This window comes from Loxodonta africana, chromosome 24 (assembly GCF_030014295.1).
Source record: "Loxodonta africana isolate mLoxAfr1 chromosome 24, mLoxAfr1.hap2, whole genome shotgun sequence".
Classification (NCBI taxonomy): domain Eukaryota; kingdom Metazoa; phylum Chordata; class Mammalia; order Proboscidea; family Elephantidae; genus Loxodonta; species Loxodonta africana.
The window spans coordinates 36,163,914-36,191,103 of NC_087365.1; the positions used below are offsets into that span (position 1 = coordinate 36,163,914).

General features: G+C 37.8%; 1 protein-coding gene across 4 annotated transcripts in view; it reads right to left on the bottom strand.

Annotated features, from left to right (window-relative positions):
• Positions 1-27,190, bottom strand: part of RBL1 (RB transcriptional corepressor like 1) — a 91,027-nt gene that overhangs the window by 18,735 nt on the left and 45,102 nt on the right. For 3 of the 4 annotated variants that reach the window (XR_010319262.1, XR_010319264.1, XM_003411536.4), the window contains 7 exons: positions 25,508-25,771; positions 22,203-22,414; positions 17,387-17,563; positions 15,834-15,905; positions 14,239-14,329; positions 8,343-8,491; positions 144-308 (listed from right to left, as the gene is read on the bottom strand). Coding sequence is in view for 1 of the 4 variants with exons in the window: in XM_003411536.4 (XP_003411584.1) it covers positions 144-308; positions 8,343-8,491; positions 14,239-14,329; positions 15,834-15,905; positions 17,387-17,563; positions 22,203-22,414; positions 25,508-25,771 (1,130 nt within the window). In the remaining 3 variants the exon portion in view is untranslated. The remainder of the gene's footprint in view (positions 1-143; positions 309-8,342; positions 8,492-14,238; positions 14,330-15,833; positions 15,906-17,386; positions 17,564-22,202; positions 22,415-25,507; positions 25,772-27,190) is intronic. The other variant, XR_010319263.1, reaches the window with a different exon arrangement.

A 27,190-nucleotide genomic window follows, 5' to 3' on the forward strand; every position in this document is an offset into this window, starting at 1 on the left:
CAGGAAACTGGCCACAGTAACAGTTTGTAGTTTATTAGTACCAACTTTGCGAAAAAGCAAGACTGAAGATTAGTGATTGGTAATCTGAAATCCAACTTCTACCATTATGAGTTGTTTTAGAGTAAATTCTATGTGCACCTTACCTTAGAAGGGCTGCCATTGAACTTGTACAGCAGAGCACTCCTTGGTGTAAGGCCTGCCCCATTCTTGTGTGGGGAAACATAGATGGAATGCTGTTGGGAAATGCGGCGGGGTGAGCCTGGCTGCTGCTTAATATGTGGGAAAGGAGAGAGCGGTGGAGCTTCCATCTGAAATGACCCCAAAAGTCAGTTTTTTTTTAAGATAAAAAGCTATTTTTTTTTCCATTTGATTAATCCCACTATGTTTTTATTCTTACTGGCATCTCCCACTTAGGAATCAGTTATACTTTAAGAGCGGATTTATGCCTGAAAAACAGCAAAGAAACTGTCCATTATCTCTCATTTTTCAGATTATTAACAGATACACTAAAATTAATTTCCTAGATCTTTCAGGAAATCCTGTAAATAGTAGTAAGAGTTCTGGGGAAAGACACCGCGAGGGGTAGGCCAGGAGCATGGGCACCTCTGTTGCCCACACTAAGAAAGTAGGGGCAAAGAGTAATCAGTATCTAACATTTACAGTAAAAATCTCTCTCCAGGGAGGCGAGGCCAAGATGGCGGACTAGGAAGACGCTACCTCGGATCCCTCTTGCAACAAAGACGCGGAAAAACAAGTGAATCGATCACATACATAACAATCTACGAACCCTGAACAATAAACACAGACTTAGAGACAGAGAACGAACAAATAACGGGAAGCAGCGACTGTTTTCGGAGCCTGGACCCAGCGTCCCAGTCAGTGATGGCTCGGAGACAGCAGTCAATATCAAACCACATAAAGAAGCAGACCATGACAGCTCCTACGACCCCCCAAACAAAAGAATCAAAATCTTTCCCAAATGAAGATACTATCCTGGAATTATCAGATACAGAATATAAAAAACTAATTTACAGAATGCTTCAAGACATCAGGGATGACCTCAGAAATGAAATAAGGCAAACTGCAGAAAAAGCCAAGGAACACACTGATAAAACAGTCGAAGAACTCAAAAAGATTATTCAAGAACATGGTGGAAAAATTAATAAGTTGCAAGAATCCATAGAGAGACAGCATGTAGAAATCCAAAAGATTAACAATAAAATTACAGAATTAGACAACGCAATAGGAAGTCAGAGGAGCAGACTGGAGCAATTAGAATGCAGACTGGGAAATCTGGAGGACCAGGGAATTAACACCAACATAGCTGAAAAAAAATCAGATAAAAGAATTAAAAAAAATGAAGAAACCCTAACAATCATGTGGGACTCTATCAAGAAAGATAACTTGCATGTGATTGGAGTCCCAGAACAGAGAGGGAGGACAGAAAACACAGAGAAAATAGTTGAAGAACTCCTGACAGAAAACTTCCCTGACATCATGAAAGACGAAACGATATCTATCCAAGATGCTTATCGAACCCCATTTAAGATTGATCCAAAAAGAAAAACACCAAGACATATTATCATCAAACTTGCCAAACCAAAGATAAAGATAAAATTTTAGAAGCAGCCAGGGAGAAAAGAAAGGTTTCCTTCAAGGGAGAATCAATAAGAATAAGTTCAGACTACTCAGCAGAAACCATGCAGGCAAGGCGGCAATGGGATGACATATACAGAGCACTGAAGGAGAAAAACTGCCAGCCAAGGATCATATATCCAGCAAAACTCTCTCTCAAATATGAAGGCGAAATTAAGATATTTACAGATAAACACAAGCTTAGAGAATTTGCAAAAACCAAACCAAAGCTACAAGAAATACTAAAGGAAATTTTTTGGTCAGAAAACCAATAATATCAGATACCAGCACAACACAAGGTCACAAAACAGAACATCCTGATATCAACTCAAATAGGGAAATCACAAAAACAAATTAAGATTAATTAAAAAAAAAAAATGCTCATAACAGGGAATCATTGAAGTCAATACGTAAAAGATCACAATAATCAAAAAGAGGGACTAAATACAGGTGGCATAGAACTGCCCTATGGAGAGTGATACAAGGCGATATAGGACAATACAAGTTAGGTTTTTACTTAGAAAAATAGGGGTAAATATTAAGGTAACCACAAAGAGGTATAACAACTCCATAACTCAAGATAAAAGCCAAGAAAAACGTAACAACTCAACAAACATAAAGTCAAACACTATGAAAATGAGGATCTCACAATTTACTAAGAAAAACGTCTCAGCACAAAAAAGTAAGTGGAAAAATGAAATTGTCAACAACGCACATAAAAAGGCATCAAAATGACAACACTAACCACTTATTTATCTATAATTACGCTGAATGTAAATGGACTAAATGCACCAATAAAGAGACAGAGAGTCTCGGACTGGATAAAGAAACATGATCCGTCTATATGCTGCCTCCAAGAGACACACCTTAGACTTAGAGACACAAACAAACTAAAACTCCAAGGATGGAAAAAAATATATCAAGCAAACAATAAGCAAAAAAGAGGAGTAGCAATATTAACTTCTGACAAAATAGACTTTAGACTTAAATCCACCACAAAGGATAAAGAAGGACACTATATAATGACAAAAGGGACAATTGATCAGGAAGATATAACCATATTAAGTATTTATGCACCCAATGACAGGGCTGCAAGATACATAAATCAAATCTTAACAGAACTGAAAAGGGAGATAGACACCTCCACAATTATAGTAGGAGACTTCAACACACCACTTTTGGAGAGGGACAGGACATCCAGTAAGAAGCTCAATAGAGACACGGAAGACCTACTTACAAAAATCAACCAACTTGACCTCATTGACTTATACAGAACTCTCCACCCAACTGCTGCAAAGTATACTTTTTTTTCTAGCGTACATGGAACATTCTCTAGAACAGACCACATATTAGGTCATAAAAAAAACCTTTGCAGAATCCAAAACATCGAAATATTACAAAGCATCTTCTCAGACCACAAGGCAATAAAACTAGAAATCAATAACAGAAAAACTAGGGAAAAGAAATCAAATACTTGGAAACTGAACAATACCCTCCTGAAAAAAGACTGGGTTATAGAAGACATCAAGGAGGGAATAAGGAAATTCATAGAATGAAACGAGAATGAAAATACTTCCTATCAAAACCTCTGGGACACAGCAAAAGCAGTGCTCAGAGGCCAATTTATATCGATAAATGCACACATACAAAAAGAAGAAAGAGCCAAAATCAGAGAATTGTCCCTACAACTTGAACAAATAGAAAGTGAGCAACAAAAGAATCCATCAGGCACCAAAAGAAAACAAATTATAAAAATTAGAGCTGAACTAAATGAATTAGAGAACAGAAAAACAATTGAAAGAATTAACAAAGCCAAAAGCTGCTTCTTTGAAAAAATTAACAAAATTGATAAACCATTGGCTAGACTGACTAAAGAAATACAGGAAAGGAAACAAATAACCCGAATAAGAAATGAGATGGGCCACATCACAACAGACCCAACTGAAATTAAAAGAATCATATCAGATTATTATGAAAAATTATACTCCAAAAAATTTGCAAACCTAGAAGAAATGGATGAATTCCTGGAAAAACACTACCTACCTAAACTAACACATTCAGAAGTAGAACAACTAAATAGACCCATAACAATAAAAGAGATTGAAACGGTAATCAAAAAACTCCCAACAAAAAAAAGCCCTGGCCTGGACAGCTTCACTGCAGAGTTCTACCCAACTTTCAGAGAAGAGTTAACACCACTACTACTAAAGGTATTTCAAAGCATAGAAAATGACGGAATACTACCCAACTCATTCTATGAAGCCACCATCTCCCTGATACCAAAACCAGGTAAAGACATTACAGAAAAAGAAAATTATAGACCTAGATCCCTCATGAACATAGATGCAAAAATCTTCAACAAAATTCTAGCCAATAGAATTCAACAACGTATCAAAAAAATAATTCACCACGACCAAGTGGGATTTATACCAGGTATGCAAGGCTGGTTTAATGTTAGAAAAAACATTAATGTAATCCACGACATAAATAAAACAAAAGACAAAAACCACAGGATCTTATCAATTGATGCAGAAAAGGCATTTGACAAAGCCCAACACCCATTTATGATAAAAACTCTCACCAAAATAGGAATTGAAGGAAAATTCCTCAACATAATAAAGGGCATCTATGCAAAGCCAACAGCAAACATCACTCTAAATGGACAGAACCTGAAAGCATTTCCCTTGAGAACGGGAACCAGACAAGGATGCCCTTTATCACCGCTCTTATTCAACATCGTGCTAGAAGTCCTAGCCAGAGCAATTAGGCTAGACAAAGAAATAAAGGGCATCCAGATTGACAAAGAGGAAGTAAAATTATCTCTATTTGCAGATGACATGATCTTATACACAGAAAACCCCAACGAATCCACCAGAAAACTACTGAAACTAATAGAAGAGTTTGGCAGAGTCTCAGGTTATAAGATAAACATACAAAAATCACTTGGATTCCTCTACATCAACAAAAAGAACATCGAAGAGGAAATAACCAAATCAATACCATTCACAGTAGCCCCCAAGAAGATAAAATACTTAGGAATAAATCTTACCAAGGATGTAAAAGACCTATACAAAGAAAACCACAAAGCTCTAGTACAAGAAATTAAAAAAGACATACTTAAGTGGAAAAACATACCTTGCTCATGGATAGGAAGACTTAACATAGTAAAAATGTCTATTCTACCAAAAGCCATCTATACATACAATGCACTTCCGATCCAAATTCCAATGTCATTTTTTAAGGTGATAGAGAAACAAATCACCAACTTCATATGGAAGGGAAAGAAGCCTCGGATAAACAAAGCATTACTGAAAAAGAAGAAGAACGTGGGAGGCCTCACTCTACCTGATTTCAGAACCTATTATACAGCCACAGTAGTCAAAACAGCCTGGTATTTGTACAACAACAGGCACATAGACCAGTGGAACAGAATTGAGAACCCAGATATAAATCCATCCACGTATGAGCAGCTGATATTTGACAAAGGACCAGAGTCAGTTAATTGGGGAAAAGATAGTCTTTTTAACAAATGGTGCTGGCATAACTGGATATCCATCTGCAAAAGAATGAAACAGGACCCATACCTCACACCATGCACAAAAACTAACTCCAAGTGGATCAAAGACCTAAACATAAAGACTAAAACGATAAAGATCATGGAAGAAAAAATAGGGACAACGTTAGGAGCCCTAATACAAGGCATAAACAGAATACAAAACATTACCAAAAATGACGAAGAGAAACCAGATAACTGGGAGCTCCTAAAAATCAAACACCTATGCTCATCTAAAGACTTCACCAAAAGAGTAAAAAGACCACCTACAGACTGGGAAAGAATTTTCAGCTATGACATCTCCGACCAGTGCCTGATCTCTAAAATCTATATGATTCTGTTAAAACTCAACAAAAAAGACGAACAACCCAATCAAGAAGTGGGCAAAGAATATGAATACACACTTCACTGAAGATATTCAGGCAGCTAACAGATACATGAGAAAATGCTCTCGATCATTAGCCATTAGAGAAATGCAAATTAAAACCACGATGAGATTCCATCTCACTGCAACAAGGCTGGCATTAATCCAAAAAACACAAAATAATAAATGTTGGAGAGGCTGCGGAGAGATTGGAACTCTCATACACTGCTGGTGGGAATGTAAAATGGTACAACCACTTTGGAAATCTATCTGGCGATATCTCGAACAGTTAGAAGTAGAACCACCATACAACCCAGAAATCCCACTCCTCGGAATACACCCTAGAGAAATAAGAGTCTTCACACAAACAGATATATGCACACCCATGTTTATTGCAGCTCTGTTTACAATAGCAAAAAGCTGGAAGCAACCAAGGTGTCCATCAACGGATGAATGGGTAAATAAATTGTGGTATATTCACACAATGGAATCCATAAAGAATAGTGACGAATCTATGAAACATTTCATAACATGGAGGGACCTGGAAGGCATTATGCTGAGAGAAATTAGTCAGAGGCAAAAGGACAAATATTGTATAAGACCACTATTATAAGATCTTGAGAAATAGTATAAACTGAGAAGAACACATACTTCTGTGGTTACGAGGGGGGAGGGAGGGAGGGTGGGAGAGGGTTTTTTACTGATTAACTAGTAGATAAGAACTGCTTTAGGTGAAGGGAAGGACAATACTCAATACATGGAAGGTCAGCTCAACTGGACTGGACCAAAAGCAAAGAAGTTTCCAGGATAAACTGAATGCTTCAAAGGTCAGCGGAGCAAGGGCGGGGGTTTGGGGATTATGGTTTAAGGGGACTTCTAAGTCAATTGGCAAAATAATTCTATTATGAGAACATTCTGCATCCCACTTTGAAATGTGGCGTCTGGGGTCTTAAATGCTAACAAGCGGCCATCTAAGATGCATCAATTGGTCTCAACCCACCTGGAGCAAAGGAGAATGAAGAACACCAAGGTCACACGACAACTAAGAGCCCAAGAGACAGAAAGGGCCACATGAACCAGAGACCTACACCATCCTGAGACCAGAAGAACTAGTTGGTGCCCGGCCAGAATCGATGACTCCCCTGACAGGGAGCGCAACAGAGAACCCCTGAGGGAGCAGGAGATCAGTGGGATGCAGACCCCAAATTCTCATAAAAAGACCAGACTTAATGGTCTGACTGAGACTAGAGGGATCCCGGCAGTCATGGTCCCCAAAACTTCTGTTGGTACAGGACAGGAACCATCCCCGAAGACAACTCATCAGACATGAAAGGGACTGGACAGTGGGTAGGTGAGAGATGCTGATGAAGAGTGAGCTAATTATATCAAGCGGTCACTTGAGACTATGTTGGCATCTCCTGTCTGGAGGGGGGATGGGAGGATAGAGAGAGTTGGAAGCTGGCAAAATTGTCACGAAAGGAGAGACTGGAAGGGCTGACTCATTAGGGGGAGAACAAGTGGGAGTATGGAGTAAGGTGTATATAAACTTATATGTGACAGTCTGACTTGATTGGTAAACGTTCACTTGAAGCTCAATAAAAGTTAATTAAAAAAAAAAAAATCTCTCTCCACACACATATCTACAACTAAAGCAGTAGCCAAAGAGAGTGGAAAAAGAGGCAGGAAATTGTATGAGCCAGAAGAATGATTCCAACATGGAACAAATCTGTTAATGTGACAGGAAAGACTTTATACTGAAATGCAAAAGATTCAGAAGTAGAGTTAGGTAAGCAGGAACTACATTTTTCTTTAATATTCTGTACAACAGAAATAGAATAAATGGAGATGGCTCCTTAATATTTCGTTCATCATCTTCACTTGAAGCTAATAAAACTAGATTCAACTGGCTGATGGCAGAGACAGTCACAGTACAGCACATGACAGAGGGGAGGTGGAAATGATAAGAGTAGGACAAGCAATTCTGGCCGCTGAGGATAGTCACAGACCACAGTCCTTGAAAGGGACAAGGACAGGAACGCAAAGAGATATACATAGATACATACACAGGGCTACTGGCTGGATGCAGCTTCCAGGCTTCCCTTATACTAGGGCCCTCTTTCTTATAGCTGAAGTCTGATCTACTGGGACCCAAACTCAGCCTATATGCTGAGGACACTTTCTCAGGCCTGCTGCTGCCGCCAAAACTAGGGTCTACATAATAATATCTAAGGGTTGCCTCTATTAATGGTCCAGGCCTACTTATTTCCTTTTCTCTTCATTCTTGAGGAAAAAAAAAAAATTCTCACAAACTTGGCAGTAGAAACCAAAATCAAGAGAAAATATCACTCAAATCAACTGTTGTCATTTTTCTATGATCCCTTCTAGTCCTTGTCCACGTTGTCATTGGTGTTGTTAATTGCTGTTGAGTCGATTCTGACTGCTCCATAGGGTTTTCAAGGCTGTGACCTTTTGGAACCAGATCACCAGGCCTGTCTTCCAGGAACCTCTAGGTGGGTTCGAATTGTGAGCCTTTTGGCCAGCAGTTGAGTGCTTAGCCATTTGTACATGCATAATCTCTAACAACATAATCACAAGATGAATAGAATTCCCATGATTTCCTCAGTCCCTGTTGTATCATAGCCTTAATCACTCTCTGATTAATTACTAGTATATTTTCTCCTATATAATGCATCAGTAAGGTTTTAAACTCTGAAATACTTATTCAATCAAATGAACTTATAATAATCTACGGTTGTACATATTAATGAAGTAGTAAAACATAAAACGTACCATATGGGCTTGATTTGACAAGTCGTATTTCAATGCAAATGACTTCACTCTTCCTACGTATATTGTATTGTAAAATTTGATAAGATCACCTCTTTCCTCTCTCACTGGCCCACTGGAACAGTCTGTTGTTTGTGTAGCATCTTCTAAGTCTGTTAAAAAGAATTCAGTGTACTTTAATACACAAGCTGGTGATTTGAATCACAACCCTCTTCACAATATTAAAGATCAAATAAACACAAATCTTCATTGTAAAGCAATCAGGAGCTTTAGAGATGATTCAGGAATCCATCTGTATTATGTATAAATTAACTGGAATTTGGAGAAATGTAAACTCAAGGTGGTGCACTTTTCTATGGATACCACTTTAGCAACAACTTTTTCACAACCATTACATTTAAGTTCACTGTCACTAGTGCCCTTTTAGATGGGCACCAGCCCTGGGTTGGGGTTTAACTAAACTGAGCACCAAAGTATAAAAACTGTGTGAATGCTCTCTTAATAGTAATGATTTTATACCTAATTATGAGTTTGTTTTTAGAACCAGAATTGTTCTCCCTGCGCTTATGTTCTTTGGGGTGTTCAAGTTCAGGCCATAGCATGTAGCCATGGCTCCAGGAACCGGAATGTGTCTTATCTGAATGTAGTCTTGCCTGTTATATCCTCCTCCTTAACTTTCTCCATATTTTGGTGCCAGAATTCCTGAGTGCATTCTCACTGGACATTCTTCCTGCCTTGTGCCGCCACCATTGGATAGGATCTGTAAGAATAATTTTTTGCTTGACTGCTAGTGAATATCTAGCTAATAAATGTATGTATAGCCAAATTTGATCTGAAACCTGTGGGCTATAGGGGGAGTAGCTAATTCTCACTCATCTGAAACTTTCTGGCAAATACAGAAAGTTTCAGATGAGTGAGAATTAGCTCACCTGTGAGAAACCTGTGAGAGCCAGAACTCAACAGGACTGATTTGTTTTTCTGGATCTCACAAGTTTTCCACCTTTACAGGGTGTAGTTTTACTGCTTTTCTATTGCTCATTTTAGTGAAAAATATTTGAGTTTTCCTCCTCTGAAAGGTTTCTGCCTTACACAAGTTCTGGCTTTCACAGCTTTTACTGTACGTAATCTATCAGAAAGAACCCATGATATATTTCCTTTTGCTTAATTCTATTCTCTTGAATTCCATGGCTCTAGATTCCTGTGAACACAGAGAAAACACTAAATAGGCAAGGAACCCACACCATTTCCAAGTTAACCTCTGATGCTTGGTTTGGTGGGGACAGATAAACCACCATGGACAGGTGAACAACGTGCATAACAAATACAGAAAGAGGCTTTTTGGTGTTTTATTGGATGTGCTGTCTTATACACTTCCCATTGCCTTGAAAAGGCTCAGGAAGAATATATCTAAGTAAAAAGAAAAACTGAGTATGGCTGTGTATCCTTAAATTGGGTCACATTCTGGGACATGATTATTATAGGTGAGGTCTTAAAAGTTCAGATGCCAGTAGACACCATAGTGATCATGGATTATCTGTACAGCTGAAAGAAAAAAAAAAAAGTCTTTGACCCACTCAATTTTCTCTAAGAATTTATCCTAAGGACATCCTAAGGGAACTGGACAAAGATTAAGCTACACTGATGTGCATCACAAAATTGCAGACAACTGGAAGCAACCTAGTTCCACACTGTGGGATTAAGTAAGTCATCGTACACATTTAGACTCATATTTAAATACATGAAAAGATGAGACAAGGAAAAGGAAATGGGCAGAAGAGGCATTTTTACAGCTTATGAACACATGAGTATTGACCTTTTTTTCTCCTTTGGAAAAAAAATTACTAGTACCTGACAATGATAATGTCCCACTGCTACTCATAAGGTTTTCACTGGCTAATGCTTTTCAGAAGTAGACTGCCAGGTCCTTCTTCCTAGTCTGTCTTAGTCTGGAAGCTCAGCTGAAACCTGTCCTCCATAGGTGACCCTGCTGGTATCTGAATACCGGTGGCACGGCTTCCAGCATCACAGCAAAACCATTATGAATAGCAGCAGAGCATTGTCTGATATAGTGCGGGAAGATGAGCCCCCCAGGTTGGAAGGCACTCAAAAGATGACTGGGGAAAAGCTGCCTCCTCAAAGTAGAGTCGACCTTAATGACGTGGATGGAGTAAAGTTTTCAGGACCTTCACCTGCTGGTGCGGCACGACTTAAAATGAGAAGAAACAGCTGCAAACTTCCACTAATAATCAGAACCTGGAATGTAGGAAGTGTAAGTCTAGGAAAATTGGAAATCATCAAAAATGAAATGGAACACATAAACATCAATATCCTAGGCATTAGTGAGCTGAAAGGGACTGCTACTGGCCATTTTGAATCGGATAATCATACAGTCTACTCTCTTGGGAATGACAACTTGAAGAGGAATGGTGTTGCATACACCATCAAACAGAACAATTCAAGATCTACCCTGATGTACAACGCTGTCAGTGGTAGGATAATATCCATATGCCTACAAGGAAGACCAGTTAAGACCACTATTATTCAAAGTTATGTACCAACCACTAAGGCCAAAGATGAAGAAACTGAAAATTTTCATCAGCTTCTGCAGTCTGAAATTGATTGAGCATGTAATCAGGATGCATTGATAATTACTGGTGACTGGAATGTGAAAGCTGGAAACAAAGAAGAAGGATTGCTAGTTGGAAAATATGGCCTTGGTGATAGAGACAACGCCTGAGATCGAAAAACAGAGTTTTGCAAGATCAACGACTTCTTCTTTGCAAATACATTTTTTCACCAATGTAAATGGTGACTATACACATGGGCCTTGCAAGATGGAATATACAGGAATCAAACTGACTACATCCTTGGAAACAGATGATGGAAAAGCTCAATGTCATCAGTCTAGGGGCTGACTGTGGAACAGACCATCAATTGCTCATATGCAAGTTTAAGCTGAAACTGAAGAAAATCAAAGCAAGTCCACGAGGGCGAAAACATGACCCTGAGTATATCCCACCTGAATTTAGAGACCATCTCAAGAACAGATTTGACACATTGAACACTAATGATCGAAGACCATGTGAGCTGTGGAAGGACGTCATACATTAAGAAAGCAAGAGGTCACTGAAAAGACAGAAAAGAAAGAAAAGACCAATATGGATGTCAAAGGAGAATCTGAAACTTGCTCTCGAACATCAAGCAGTTAAAGTAAAAGGCAGAAATGATAAAGTAAAAGAACTGAGCAGAAGATTTCAAAGGGCGGCTCTGGAAGACAAAGTAAAGATAATGATATGTGCAAAGCGCTGGAGATAGAAAACTAAAAGGGAAGAACATGCTTGACGTTTCTCAAGCTGAAAGAACTGAAGAAAAATTCAAGCCCGAGTTGCAATGGTAAAGGCTTCTATGGAGAAAATACTAACTGACACAGGAAGCATCAAAAGAAGATGGAAGACATACAGAGTCATTATACCAAAAAGAATTAGGTGACGTTTGTCTTGTCATCTAGTGCTGCTATAACAGAAATACCAAAAGTGGATGGCTTTAACAAAGAGAAATTTATTTTCTCACAGTCTAGTAGGTTACAAGGTCAAATTCAGGAGCTTCTCAGTGCAGGGACCCTGTGTCCAAAGGACACACTCTGCTCCTGGTGCTGCTTTCTTGGCAGCATGGTAACCCCAACTCTCTGCTTGCTTCCCTTTCCTTTTATCTCTTGAGAGATGAAAGGTGGTGCAGGCCACATCCCAGGGAAACTCCCTTTACATTGGATCAAGGAGGTGACCTGAGTAAGGGTGGTGCTACAATCCCACCCTAATCCTCGTAACATAAAATTACAACCACGAAATGGAGGACAACCACAGAATCCTGGGAATCATGGCCTAACCAAGTTGATACACACATTTTTGGGGGGACATGATTCAATCTACAACAATGTTCCACCATTTCAAGAGTAGCATATGATCAGGAACCGATGGCACTGAAGGCACCGGCAAAAAACAGGGCTCTAGGAATTGACGGAATATCAATTGAGATGTTTCAACAAACAGATGCAGTGCTGGAAGTGTTCATGTGTCTATGCCAAGAAGTTTGGAAGACAGCTACCTGGTCACCTGACTAGAAGAGATCCATATTTATGCCTATTCCCAAGAAAGGTGATCCAACCAAACACGGAAATTATCGAACAATATCATTAATATCACACGCAAGCAAAACTTTGCTGAAGATCATTCAAAAGCAGCTGCAGCAGTGTATCGACAGGGAATTGCCAGAAATTCAGCTGGATTCAGAAGAGGATGTGGAACCAGAGATATCATTGCTGATGTCAGATGGATCCTGGCTGAAAGCAGAGAATACCAGAAAGATGTTTACCTGTGTTTTATTGACTATGCAAAGGCATTCGACTGTGTGGATCATAACAAACTATGAATAACACTGCGAAGAATGGGAATTCCAGAACGCTTAACCGTGCTTATGAGGAACCTTTCCATAGATCAAGAGGCAGTTGTTCGGACAGAACAAGGGGATACTCATTGGTTTAAAGTCAGGAAAGGTGTGCGTCAGGGTTGTATCCTTTCACCATACCTATTCAATCTTTATGCTGAACAAATAATCTGAGAAGTTGGACTATATGAAGAAGAATGTAGCATCAAGATTAGAGGAAGATTCATTAACAACCTGCGTTATGCAGATGACACAACCTTGCTTGCTGAAAGTGAAGAGGACTTGAAGCACTTACTGATGAAGATCAAAGACCACAGCCTTCAGTATGGATTACACCTCAACATAAAGGGAACAAAAATCCTCACAGCCGGACCAATAAGCCACAGCATGATAAACAGAGAAAAGAATGAAGTTGTCAAGGATTTCATTTTACTTGGATCCACAATGAACACCCATGGAAGAAGCAGTCAAAAATCGAAAGACGTATTGCACTGGGCAAATCTGCTGCAAACGACCTCTTTAAAGCGTTGAAAAGCAAAGGTGTCATCTTGAAGACTAAGGTGCACCTGACCCAAGCCATGGTATTTTCAATTGCATCATATGCATGTGAAAGCTGGACAATGAATAAGGCAGACTGAAGCAGAACTGTCGCCTTTGAATTGTGGTGTTGGTGAAGAATACAGAATATACCACGGACTGCCAAAAAGAATGAACAAATCTGTCTTGGAAGAAGTACAACCAGAATGCTCCGTAGAAGCAAGGATGGTAAGACTCCATCTCATGTACTTTGGATATGTTATCAGGAGGAACAGTCCCTGGAAAAGGATATCATGCTTGATAATGTAGAGGGTCACCGAAAAAGAGGAAGACCCCTCAACAAGACAGACTGACAGAGTGGCTACAATAATGAGCTCAAGCATAATAACGATTGTGAGGATGGTGCAGGATCGGGCACTGTTTCTTTCTGTTGTACATAGAGTTGCTAAGAGTCAGAACCGACTCAACGGCACCTAACAACAACAACAGTACTTGAAGTCTTAACAGGGTGGCAGCCTTGGTAATGGTAGCAGAATCACCTATATGCTTACCAAAGAACAGGACGCTTCCTTAATTGTCTCCACAGCCAGATCACTGACAGCTACCCTGCTTTCCCTGTCATTCACAGTTCTGAATTTTAAGTGCATTTTACGTGTTTGATTAATATGTATAAGTAGAATAGGAAATTTTTTCTGAAATATAATTAACGGGACAAATTAATGGTGTCAGTATACCACTACCTCTTTGGAAGGGATTTAGGACACTTGACCCATACTGGTTCTCAAACTTGTTTCGTCCCAAATCAAGTGTGCGTTACCCATACCCATCTACATCGTGACTCAGTGTTGCCTGACATCTGCTGTATTATGTACCATGCAATCAAAGGGGTATTACATTTAGCATGTTAAACTGGATAACTTACCACAATCTGTCATTTCAATATCACCGTTTATGTTCTCACTGTATGTCACAACTTCTCTTGGAACAGTCTTCAATAAAACACTTCTATAGACCTACAGGTCAAAGAGGAGAAAAAGGACTGCTGAGGTCACAATCAGCAGAGGTTAAGCAAAACCAAAATAAGAAGAGTAAATATCAAACCAACTTAAAAATATTTGTCTGTGTGGGTGATAATCGAGTGCAGGATGTTATTAGCTATGGTAGGTGTAGATTATGGCAAAGAATCTTAGAAAAGGGGATCCTAAAGCAGAGCCTGCTACCTAAAACGTGCCATCTTAAAAAAAAACAAAGAGTTTACAAAATAGAACTAAGTGAGGAGCAACTAAAGACTGACGTTCAGGTTTTGCCAAATAAAAGCCAAAGGTCTGTACATGTTCCTCCTTTAATTCCTTACATGAGAATCATTTGATCTTAAATGGGGCTTGTTTTCCTGCCCCCACCCCATTCCTATCTCCATTCAGATGGCCATATGAAAAATTATCCCTTTCCTGCCTCTAAAGTCTTTCCTACCTCAGAGATAGCTGGAAAGACATAATTTATTCCCTCTGTATTTAGGAAGTTGTGGCATGGCCCATTTTTGACCTATACTAATCTCACCTACGTGATCTTTAGGGTCAATCTGGACCTTTCCAGGTTCTGGTCCTAAGAGATTTTCCTCAAGAGGCTCAGAAACTCTTAGCCTGCGATAAGGTAACAAATTCCTGTACTTGGCTCTTCAAATGTCTCTATATTGCTTACTATCAGTACCTTTTGGGGTTTAAGTAAAGAAATGCAACTATTTGTGGGGGACTCTTAGAAGCAGACATAACAACCAGTACTGGGGCCAGGGATATGTAAGCTACCCCAGCTCTCTTCTTTGAAGATGGTAGATCAGCAGAGCTAGAGAAAAGGCCATTATGTCCCTTAGAGTAGAGCTCAAAGCCTTGAGGTAAGGTGTTCTTTAGCTACAATAACAATGATATGGAGCTAAGATCCATTAAATGCTTACTATGTGCCAAAAAAAAAAAAAAAATTTTTTTTTTTTATGTGCCAGGCCACTATGCTGACATTTTAATTTTCATGACTGAAAGGTTTTATAGGATTCTCACCATAGCTATTATAACATGATCAGAAATGCTTAACATCTATTCAGAGATGCAAATACTAGGATTCTTGCCAACTTCTCGACAAAAGAAGTTGGACCTGAGTTAATAAAATCCTTAAATTTCACAAGATTTAAACATGATCAAAGAATTGAATCTCGTATAATTAAAGAATATTAGTATTATAGAAAATTTTCATTATACTTTCTAGTAGAAAATATTCTCATTCAACAAATGGAATTGCAGACCTCGAGACAAGTATATTCAAGTACATAGATATGTCAGGAACAGCCAGATTTCCTGGCTTCCATTGAAACTGTCCTTTTATAAAACTGTCTCTCGAGTTTAATGATATCCATCAAACCAGAAAATCTAAAGTATACTAAAATTATAAAAGTTTACCTTTTAAGTGACTTGTCAGCAGAGATATAGTACTGACCTATTTTTGAACAGTAGGAAAAATAATGTAACTCACATGACTATTAGCTTGGGGCTGATTCCTATAACTTTTCATTATTTCTTGAAAAGTTCTTTCTTCTTTTGTTACCTAAGGAAAATAAAAACTGTATTTATCAAGTGCTTTAGAAAGAAAAATGACTCTGAATAAAAACTTCAATTATAGGTTGGCACTGAGAGCAGTCTTGCAGAAAGCCACTAACCCCAGGCCAGTGTATGACTACAAACCACTAACCTTGATGATTTTTACCAGCTCTAAGGTTCAGGCTTTGCGGCCCATGGGGATTCAGCTAATAGTTCCACTAATCAAAAAGCCCTGAGATGGTGATGGTATAACTCTACTGACAACGCATTTCTTTACAAAAAGAATGGTATAAGAAAGTTCAGATCTGCTGAATCCTCTGCAGTCTCCAGTTTTATTAGTTTTAAGCACTTATTTAAAAGTAAATTAATCACATACTAAAGGATAGGAAATGTTTTGCAGTGATTCACAATAAATTATATAAATTATTATAGGATTAGTATTCTAACATTTCAGGACAGACTGCAGGATTTCTAATGAAGAAAAAAATCACAGTGTGGCCAAATGGAAGAAAATGGATTAGTGATCCAAAAAGGAATCGCTTCTGGTGTGACATCACAAAGTTCACGTAAATTACTTCTTTCTGCAGCTTCACTGCCCAGTAGCACTAACCCTATTCTCCTTCTCCGTAATGATGAGCTAGAAACAACAAAGCCTGAACCCTGATACTGTTCTAGAAAACAGAAATGATCTGTAATTAGTTAATAACATTTATTGAGGAGTACTTTCTCTAAAGATTTTAAAGAATTATTGTAGGAGGGGGGGTTACAATGTAGCTTGAAAACATTTCCTCTGCCTCAAAACGCTTTAAAAAGAAAAAAAAAAGAAAAGAAAACAGGTCTGAATTATGTATATGTGCTGGGATGGCCAGTGGCCAATATGGCCAAGTCCAAAGTTTCTTTCAGAAATCAGAATTTTAGAAAACAAGTAGAAAATGCCATTTTATGACTTAAAACATGTAATAGTAAGTAGAACGTAAAATGCTCGTCTTAGGAGGTACAATCAATCACTGGAAAGCAATATGGTGCAGACGTTATTTTATAAGAGATTATACATCTGGAGATCCTAAGCTGCTACTTATTGTGTAATTTTGGCCAAGATATTTATAGTACTGTGCTTCAGTTACTCCTCTACAATGTAAGGGTCATATTAAAGTACTGGGTCAGAGGCATCTGAGGGATGGGGTTGGGATGGTGTTGGTCATATTAACAGTGTGGAGAGCCACTTTACTACAGTGATCTCCAAGGCCCTTTCCAACTCCTTTCTAACAATGTAGTCTCATGAAGTAGGAAAGCTGATTATTATGAAACCAAATGGAGAGTCCAGAGAAGAAACACAGTAGCTGGAATTTACTACTTTAATAACAATGATTGGCACTACTGGATGACAGAGCGAAAGGCAAAAGAAGAAATCAAGTTCAACAGATTTTTACCTCATGCTTCAACATACAGACAACTAGGACAAAGAGCTTTCCCCAAGTCATACATTACCTTTGCCATGATGTAAAAGGAACAAAGGAGTAGCTGATCCAAATGTCTGTCTTTCATTAAATCAGAGCAGTGAACTAAAGTGAATTCAAAACATGTCCATATCTTTCTTCGCAGCTCATTGGAAATATCCAGTTTTAAACATAAATCACGTAAGCGTACACTTGCCAAGTGATAGACCTAAGATGGAAGATAGCACATTGATGCAAAAAATCAACTGAATCATTTTTGAAATTTGTGTCTTACCATAAATGGGCTTTAAAGCCAGTATTTTAAAATACCTAGGCTACGCATACATTACATGCAATTTCTGTTCTACAGCACTGGTTCATTGCTATGGCAGAAGAATACAGATCAAAGCAAAATTCTCTTTGGAAAACTGTCTTTAAAAAAAAAAATCTTAAGACGTTATCTGCTACTCTATGTTGCCAACTATGTAAAGTGAGAAACACTAAAATATACTATTTTACCTACGTCAAGACCATTTTGAATGCAAATTTTGTCAAGTGCTCAGAAATCTGTATCTCATCTCTTTGGGTTCAGGTAAAATTGCTAGGAAGACTAAATTGTCAGATAGTAAATACTAAAATGTTTGACTCCAAAAACAAGTCTGAAAGCAAAACGATTAAAAAAAATTTCCCTATATTCTTTACTGTTTATATGAGCACATGAATGTTAAATGCAATGACAGGTTTTTTAAAAAAAATTTAAGTACGTCAGAGTAAATTTAATGCAATGCCCTGAGCTTTTTATATTTACAGTCTTTATATGAATTGATGCTAATACAAATGACCCTAATATCCTACAAAATTCTAAAATGGGTTCTAGTCATCCTAGAAACATTATATTATGTCCCACTGTTTTAAGAATTGGTAATCATGATATATTCCTAAACCAGGCTATTCTATTCAAGCTAAGTCTTTAAGTTTAAATGTTCAGGAAAAAAAAAGAATAAGACAGTTCTTAAAAGTATCTTTGGCAGGAAAAAAAAATTCACAAACTAGAGTTTAAAAGCTAATTTAAGCTATTCAATATACTAATCTGATAGGAAGACAAGTGGTTGAATCCAAACCCCCTTCTGTATTCTATCCTCTTGCTTCTGGTTCAGATCGTCTTGAGACAAGCAGGGCCCAGTGGGCTCAGAGCAGTGGGAGAGATGCCAGAGCTTTACATTCACAGGAGGATAACAGAACAAACACAGTCCTAGCTAAAAGAATTAAAAATAATATCTAATTAAGTAATACTTGATTAAGTGTCTCCTATAGACCTGATCAAACAATGCCTTAAAGATACACATACTCTGGAAGCCTTCTTATTCTACCAAAAAATTTACAGTAAATTCTCCCCAGGCATAAAACACCAGCAACACGCTAAATTCAGCAGGGATAACAGTTACAATTTACTCAAGAAATGATTACTTTGAATTCATTATTGAAATGGACATTTCAATTTCTTTTTAGGTAAAATATTTTCTAGCTTCCTATAGAGAGTAGGGTATAACTAAGCAGAAAGAAAAGCATAAATTAGATTCTGAAATAAAATTCAGAATTAAGAATTTAAAAATGAAGACTTATTTATTTATTTTAATCAATCTTAGATTAATTATCAAAGGCAGTAATTTGTCATTTTGAAAACTAAAAATGGGGGATGAGCAGGAAAAAGGCTGCATTGTGGAGTTCTGTTTTTAAATAGCCCTTAGAAAAGCACAAGATGTCGGTGGGGGATGGAGGAGGGAAGGCAGAAGAAGGTGGTGAAAAAAGGCAAGTTGCTCCCTCAACCACCTCACCCTTCATTCAAAACAACTCTGCTTTCATATATTTTGTTTATATTTCTGAGGAATACTTCTTTAAAGAGGTTTTCCTGCAAAAGAAAATTCCCTAAAGAAGAAATGAAGTCTTGATACATGTTACAATATGGATGGAGCTGGAAGACATTATGCTGAGTGAAATAAGTCAATAACAAAAAGGACAAATGTCGTATGACCTCACTTATATAAAAAGACAAGAAAAGACAACAAAGTTTATTAGCAGTTACCAGGGCTGGAGGGAGGAAGAAAGAGGGGGTTAACAGTGATGGAAGTATCACATTGATTAAACGTAAGGTTGCATGGCCAATTATTGTAATTGCTGTCAATAAGCTGTACATCTGTAAAAAGCTGAATTACCAAAAGTTGTGTGATAGATATATTTACAACAAAAACAAAAGAAAGAGAGCTACTGAGACTGATTACATGTAACGAAACACCTCATGGGATTTGGTTTCTTGGTTTGGAGGCTTAGGGTCATAGTTTCATGGGGCATTCCAGTTAACTAGCCTAACAACATGTTTAGTGCTTCTGTTCTACTTCCTACTTTGATATGTAGTGCCTAGGGTCTTAACAGCTCACAAGCGGCCATCCAAGGCACAATTGGTCTCTATTCACCTGGAACAACAGAGAAGAGTCAGGAATAGGAGGAGGATATGGAATGTGTGGCTAATTGTCTCTGTGAACAACTGCCTCCTTTGCCACAAGACCCAAAGAACAGAATGGTGCCCAGCTACCATTACTGAACATTTTGATCAAACATCCCATAGAAGAATCCTGATCCAAAGGGAGAGGACGCAGACAAGAATTACAAATTCTCATGGACTCCAGGCTTCCTGGAGCCATGAAGGTTGGGTGAACCCCTAAAACTACTGCCCTGAAATAATCTTTAAACCTCAAACCAAAAATACCCCCTGAAGTTTTCTTAAAACCAAACAACATTTTAGCTTAACTAGTGAAAAATATCTACCTTGAGCATTATGCTCTTTTTAGAACTATTTTTTTTATTAGATCCAGGAAACCCTGGTGGCGTAGAGGTTAAGTTCTGCAGCTGCTATCCAAAAGGTCAGCAGTTCAAATTCACCAGGCACTCCCTGGGAACCCTATGGGGCAGTTCTACTCTGTCTTATTATAGGGTCACTATGAGTCAGAATCAACTCAACGGCAACAGGTTTGGGTTTTTTTTGGTTTATATGCGATCAAATTGACAACAGCAACTTGAAAGATTAGATAGGAACCTTAGGGGACAGTCAATTTATGTTAATGGTGGAGGAACAACTTAGAAAAGGAGGGTGAGAATGGTTACACAACTTGAAGAATGTAATCAATGTCACTAAATGGTACATGTAGAAACTGTTTAGTGTATGTTTTGCTGTGTATATTCTCAACAACAAATTTTTTTTAAAAAATACTAAAAAAATTCCCTGAAAATTCTGCTGCTTTAAAGCTCACAAATCTGATTAAAATAATTGTAGTTGAAAGCTTGGTTGTGGCAGAGAACTGTGGGTTGTCTTCCAATGTTTGGTCTTCCCTTTTTCTCTTTTTCTACAATAACATGACCCCTGATATTTAAGCTGGGCACTTGCTTTCCAGTAATAAAGGCCTGAAAATTCTAGGGGTGAAAATATAATAAACAGGAAATAAGCAGCACTGGTGTATGTAACTTCTGGGAAGCGTTCTTTAGGTGAGGGGGCATGCTCTTCTCCTTCCTGTTGGCTGGATACAGAGACAATAACCAGAGGAGATAAGCAGCCAACCTGGACTGAATGAGAGTCTTATGCTGAGAATTGCAAAATAAACCCTAGGAGGAATCTGGGTTCCTAATAATAGTGGTCACCATAGAAATCCCAGATTACCTACTCAGACTATCTTGTTAAAGCTACTGTTATTATTTTTCTCACAGCTAAATGTAAGAAATAAATGAGATGATCATTACGACAAAAGTCAGAGAACACTTTGAAGGAAGTAGGATTCAATATAAAAGTACAGAGAATAATTCTTGCATATTTTCTTAATAAAAAAAAAAATATGAAGGGATATCTAATTTAGAGCCTAGGTTGAGACTGTCCATGACAACAAACGACAAAAGAATGGAAAAAAATATGATTGATAAGCAAAATTAGAGTTATTTGGTCTACAGAAAAAATATGGCATATAAAAAATACAGCATATAAAGAATTATTATAAGAAAGACTAGAGGAAATGAACTGAAATTTGCATTAAGAGGCATTTAGAAAAGATGAAAACATGAATTTCTCTTAAAGTTTTAAACCTTAACCACAATGTTGAAAAAAACAGAGTGGCTTCTCCTTCTATTACAAGTCTTAAGAATGGACTAGCCAGCCATGTGATTAACATGTAAATCTTATCAGAAGCTGATGCTCAAAATAAGCTTCCAAAATATAAGACAGGTTGAAATAACTTCTATGCTGAATCTTTCAGTCCCTGTGCATTAATATTAAAACAATTAATTGTTATAATAAGGATTTAACTGGTCACTTCTCTTTTTTTCATTGTGGTAAATATATATACGTAACAAAGTGTTTTCCATTTTAGTATTTTTTACATGTACAATTTGTGACTTTAATTACATTCATCATGTAGTTCATAACTGGTCATAACTTAAAAGGTTAATACATCAGATTTATCATTAAAAATGTATCCTCTCCACAACATCCAACCTATCTTTATAATGATTCTTCAGTAATTTAAAGCTCATCCTTGAGATCTAAAATGCATTGTTCCACGATGAACTCCACTCTACAGTGACAGAATAGAGTTCTAGTAAATTCCAGAAAGGGTGGTCAACTGCTTACTAAGTTATGTGAGAACATAAGCTCGTAAGAAACATAAGTCAGATCAGGAAATGGAGTAAAACAATAAGAGCCTAAGTCTAATCATAGCTCACCAAGATTGTAACGTTCTCTTAAGAAGTCAAACACTTAAAAAAAAAAAAAAAAGCTAAATTATGCATTGACTATACGAGCTCTTTGTCGATGTTAAAAAAACACATACCTTTCTGTAAAACAGTGCTAAGGACCCAGTTTTCTTTGGTTTGCTTATTCCAGTTGGATGTACCTCTTGTGCTTTAGTCAAATGGTTCTGTTTTGAAGAAATGCCAACTAGCGACTGAGCAGTAAGTGAAACAGGACTCTCCATTTTGGACTCCTGAGTTGTATTCATGGAAATGGGTATCAATGTGATCCCTCCAGCATCATTTGCAATACCTGAATATATAAGCAAGAGTTCTCAGATTTAGAAATCAGGTGTACGTGTCCCAGAAAAACTGCTGATTATATATTTAACATAAATTTGCTTTAATTTACAAAGAAAATACTAATAAGCTATTATCAATGTAAACCATTTTAGTGTATGGCTTATGAAAACCACTCTTTACAGTCATCCTAGGTAAGGAATATTAACAGGAACTTCATATTCTTATAATTTAACTTTGTAAAAGTTATACTTCACAGTCAAATCAGTAGAGATAATAACTTACAGTCAAACTTGACATTTTAATACTACAAATAGCAAAGAAAGGGCTTAAGGATCTTAAATTCTAATACTGTCCTTCTAGACCAGGGGTTGGCAAACTATGCTCTATGGCCTATTTTTAACCACTAATTGTTTCGGTACACCCCACAGGCTAAGAATGGTTTTAAGTTTCTAAGCGGCTACATTTTAAATTGTTATGTACATAAGTACCTACATAATAGCCCTAATTTTATCTCTTGGACTACAAAATCTGGCCCTGGAAGAAAAAGTTTGTTGACCCCTGTTCTAGACCATCTAGGGATATTTGCTGACCTTTAGGATTTCATTTCTGGAATAACGTTTGATATGTATCTCCCACCTCCAAGGAATTACAGACGATAAAACTCCTTTATTGTTTTACCAAAACAAGTTGTAAAGGTTGGAGGAGGAGGGCAAAGATGGCTGTACCTCTTGTATCTCAGATATGATAGCAACGCTCAAAAGATGTTGAGGGAGAAATTACACGTAGGGAAAAGAGAAACAGTCCCCTTTGAAACTCCTCCACATTTCTTTTGAGGTCAGTATTAGTTTAAACAGCATCATTCTAGAGGCTAAGAGTTGGTACTGTGTAGTTGTAGACTAAGAGAAAAACCTCAAGTGAAAACGCTCTACTCTACAGATAAGGGATTCTCAAATAAGGCAGAGAGTGAGGCTGTTTACAAAACTTCTACCTGAGGGTGAACCACTAGGTGGTGTGATGATTAATTTTGTATGTCAACTTGGCTAGGCTATTGTGCCCAGTAGTTTGATTTAATATTAGTCTAGATGTATGAAGGTATTTTGTAGGCGTGATTAACTTTTATAAATCAGTTGACTTTAAGTAAAGGTAATTACCCTTAATAATGAGGGTACACCTCACATAATCAGCTGAAGTTCTTAAGAGCAAAAACTGAGGTTTCTGGAAGGAATTTTTCTTCAAGATTGTAACACAGAAATTTTGCCCAAGTTTCCAGCCTGCTGGCCTGCCCTATGGAATCTGGACTCAAGACTGCAATATCAACTCTTTCCTGAGTTTCCAACCTGTCGGCCTGCCCTATTGATTTCAGACTTGTTAGTCCCCATAATCACAAGACAGCCAATTCCTTAAAAACCTATTTATCCTACTGGTTCTGTTTCTCTGGAGAACACTGACTAACACGAGTGACATTTATAGTTTCAAAAACATGTACTTAAAATCACCACTGCTTTATGTGCCACTGTATTTGCTCTTTGAGAAATTTTAAATAACATTAAAAGAAGTTTATAAAGTGTTCATGTTCCTCAAAAGAGGGGAGTAGGTTTTTACAGGTTAAGCGATATTACTAGAGATGTTGTAGAGGAATGTGATGAAGCTAGAGGGGACCAATTAACTACTCTAACTCCTGAGTTTCATGAGTGGAACAAGTAGCTATTCTAATGCCTGAGTTTCATCGTCTGTGAAATAGGGATGACACCTGCATTCAGAGTAGTTACATGGATGAAATAAAATAATGATATTGGCACAGATCCTGGCATATAGTAAATGCTTAATAAATGGCAAATGATGCTACTGTGGCAAAAATCTGGAACTACAGGTAAGCAAACATGTTAGTTCAAACCTGGGATACTGGTGGATGTAAACAAAAGTTTTCTCATGATTACTGCTGATAAAACTCTTTAAAATGTACCTCATTTTGCATTTCCCAGCTGTACTTGGTACTCTATTTAGTCGAATGGTTACAGGTTATAGGACTGACAAATATAAATTATCTACTCTAATCCCTTCATTTTATATACCAAAAAAGCTGAGGCATGAAGTAACTTCACCAAAGTCAAGAAAGTGGGAGAAACTGGAATATAAGAAAGTTGTCAGGTCAACGCCTTTCTCCACAGTATGATGCAGACTGAATCAAAGCTGTTAATAGTGACCAAAGAGGTCTACGGGTTAAAAGGACCAAGAGCAGGGGAGGTCTGGAATATTCTCTTTTGGGAAATGATTAAGAGAGACGTAACCAAAGTGCCTGTGACAGTACGTCCTCCTTCCTGAGGTTTAATTCATTTCAATCACTCTTTATATACACTTTCCTTGGTAACAATTATTTCTGGGAAAACTCTAATACTTTATAAGCTATGGTATATACACATGACAGCTTAGAATTCCCGGGCTGAGTATGGTTCTCTCTCAAAAATGAAACCTCTTGGTTCATGTTCAAGGAAAACATCCAGTGCCTTAAGACTGTAAGAACTTAAGCTTACTTAAGTGTTTGATCTTCCAAATATTTTATTAATTTCGAAGAAGAGATTAATGCTGCCCGGCATCTTCTCATAAAGAGGCAACAATGAATCCAAGGGGGAGTGTGGTCAAACTGACTGCAAAGGCTACCCTCCTGGCAAGTCCATGGAAACGGAATTTGTCCAACAGGGTGTATGTGTACACACACACGCAAACACACGCAGACACATGGAAACATGCTAGAAAGGACAGGTGGAGAAGGCTAAAAAATAGTAAGTCCAGATTGACCTAATTATGTCTTAATATTTTTTCCATGAAATAAGAATATTGTTTTGAGTTCTTAAAGGATGTTTTTAATCAAGAAACAAAATTCTTACTCAACACATTCATTTGGAAAGCTCAGATAAGAAAATAAAAGAAATTCTAACAAAGAAGATAGTAAATTTATAAAACGCAAAAATTAAAACAAAACATAGGCTTAAGAAAAAACACTGGGTTAGAAAAACCATGGGATCTGATCTAGCACGACATTAAAAAAAATTTTTTTTTTTTAACCCACCTCAGAAAAAATAAAATAAATGCATTAAGATGTTACCATGACATGGGATTGTAACTTTTTGTCCTATTGTCCCTGTTACTGTGGGTGTGGCCATTGTTAGAAGACTCTGCCCAGGTGAAATTGATACATTTTCAGTGGTAATACTTGAAGGAGCAATTTTCAACTTTGTTCCTTCTGTTATGATCTTGTCCATAAGTATTTCCTTTGGGGTGTCCTCGCCAAAAAGTCTTCTCTTAGCACTGCCTGCTGTAGGAGAACTGTAGCGTTCATGGACAGAAATTGGAGACAGTGGTTGCGTATCTAATAAAGAGAAAAGTAAATTTTAAAACAGTTTGATAAACATTCCAAAATAATAAATCAGGTTCATTCATTCATTCAACAAACAGCTATTGAATTACTGTGTTAGGCAGTAAGGATCCAACAGTAAACAACACAGATAAGGCCTCCACCCTCATGGAATATCAAGTCAAGTAGGAGAGAGACATGAAGTAAGTCACCATAATAAAATGTGAAAATTATGATAGCTCATCTTCCTGGTTTAAGATAGCTGATCTTTCTTGAACATCTGTTTTGAACCTCTGCCTGTATTAAAGGAGCAAAATATTAAAGGCAAAGTAGAAGGTGAGAGGTCGAATGAGGTGACCACTAAATTTAAGTAGGCCAATTAGCTTCTGTCTCCGAATTTCATTAGTAAACAGCCCCTAAGAAGAAGGGAACAAAAGGAAATATGAGTGATTCGGTTCAGTTTTGCCTCCTCCTGTACCTCCTCTCCCCACCAAAGTAGTTTAAGACAGTAGCTGTGGAGAATCATCTTCTATAAAGCAGAAGACGAAGATGAGTAAAGGTGCTAAGACTGTTCTCTACCTTTGCCTTAATCTGCAGTTGGCAGTAGTGTATTGATTAAAAAAACAAACAAACAAAAACCAAGAAGAGTGAGGATTATGCCTCTCTTCCAGTGCTATCCTTCTGCAAAAGCTGCTCTCCATTCCCTCTCCACAAGGTACACAGGTACTTCAAGCTCCTTACAACCCTGTGCCTTTCCACAATTCTCCATCTTCCCAACCCCACCGTTTCTTTGTAGGTATATCAAGATTATGTATTTAAAGTCAAAGCATTTCACTATTTTTACATTCACCAGATAATCAGATAGAAAGTAACATAATCTATTTTGAAAACATGCTTAAAAGGTATAAAAATTACCTCCGGCAATAGTTTGGCAGATCTCAGTATTACTACTTAAATTTGAGATGAGTGAGGAAATGCTGTTAGGTGCTGTCGAGTCAGTTCTGACTCATAGCGACCCTATATACAACAGAACGAAACACTACTGGGTCCTGCACTATCCTCACAATTGTTATGCTTGAGCCCACGGCTGCAGCCACTGTGTCAATCCATCTTGTTGAGGCTCTTCCTCTTTTTCGTTGATCCTCTACTTTACCAAGCACGGTGTCCTTCTCCAGGGACTGGTCCCTCCTGATAACATGTCCAAATTATGTGAGATGAAGTCTCACCATCCTTGCTTCTAAGGAGCATCCTGGCTGTACTTTTTCCATGACAAATTTGTTCATTCTTCCGGCAGTCCATAGGATATTCTATATTCTTCACCAATGCCACAATTCGAAGACATCAATTCTTCTTCAGTCTTCTTTACTCATTGTCTAGCTTTCACATGCATGTGAGGAGACTGAAAGCACCGTGGCTTGAGTCAGGCACACCTTA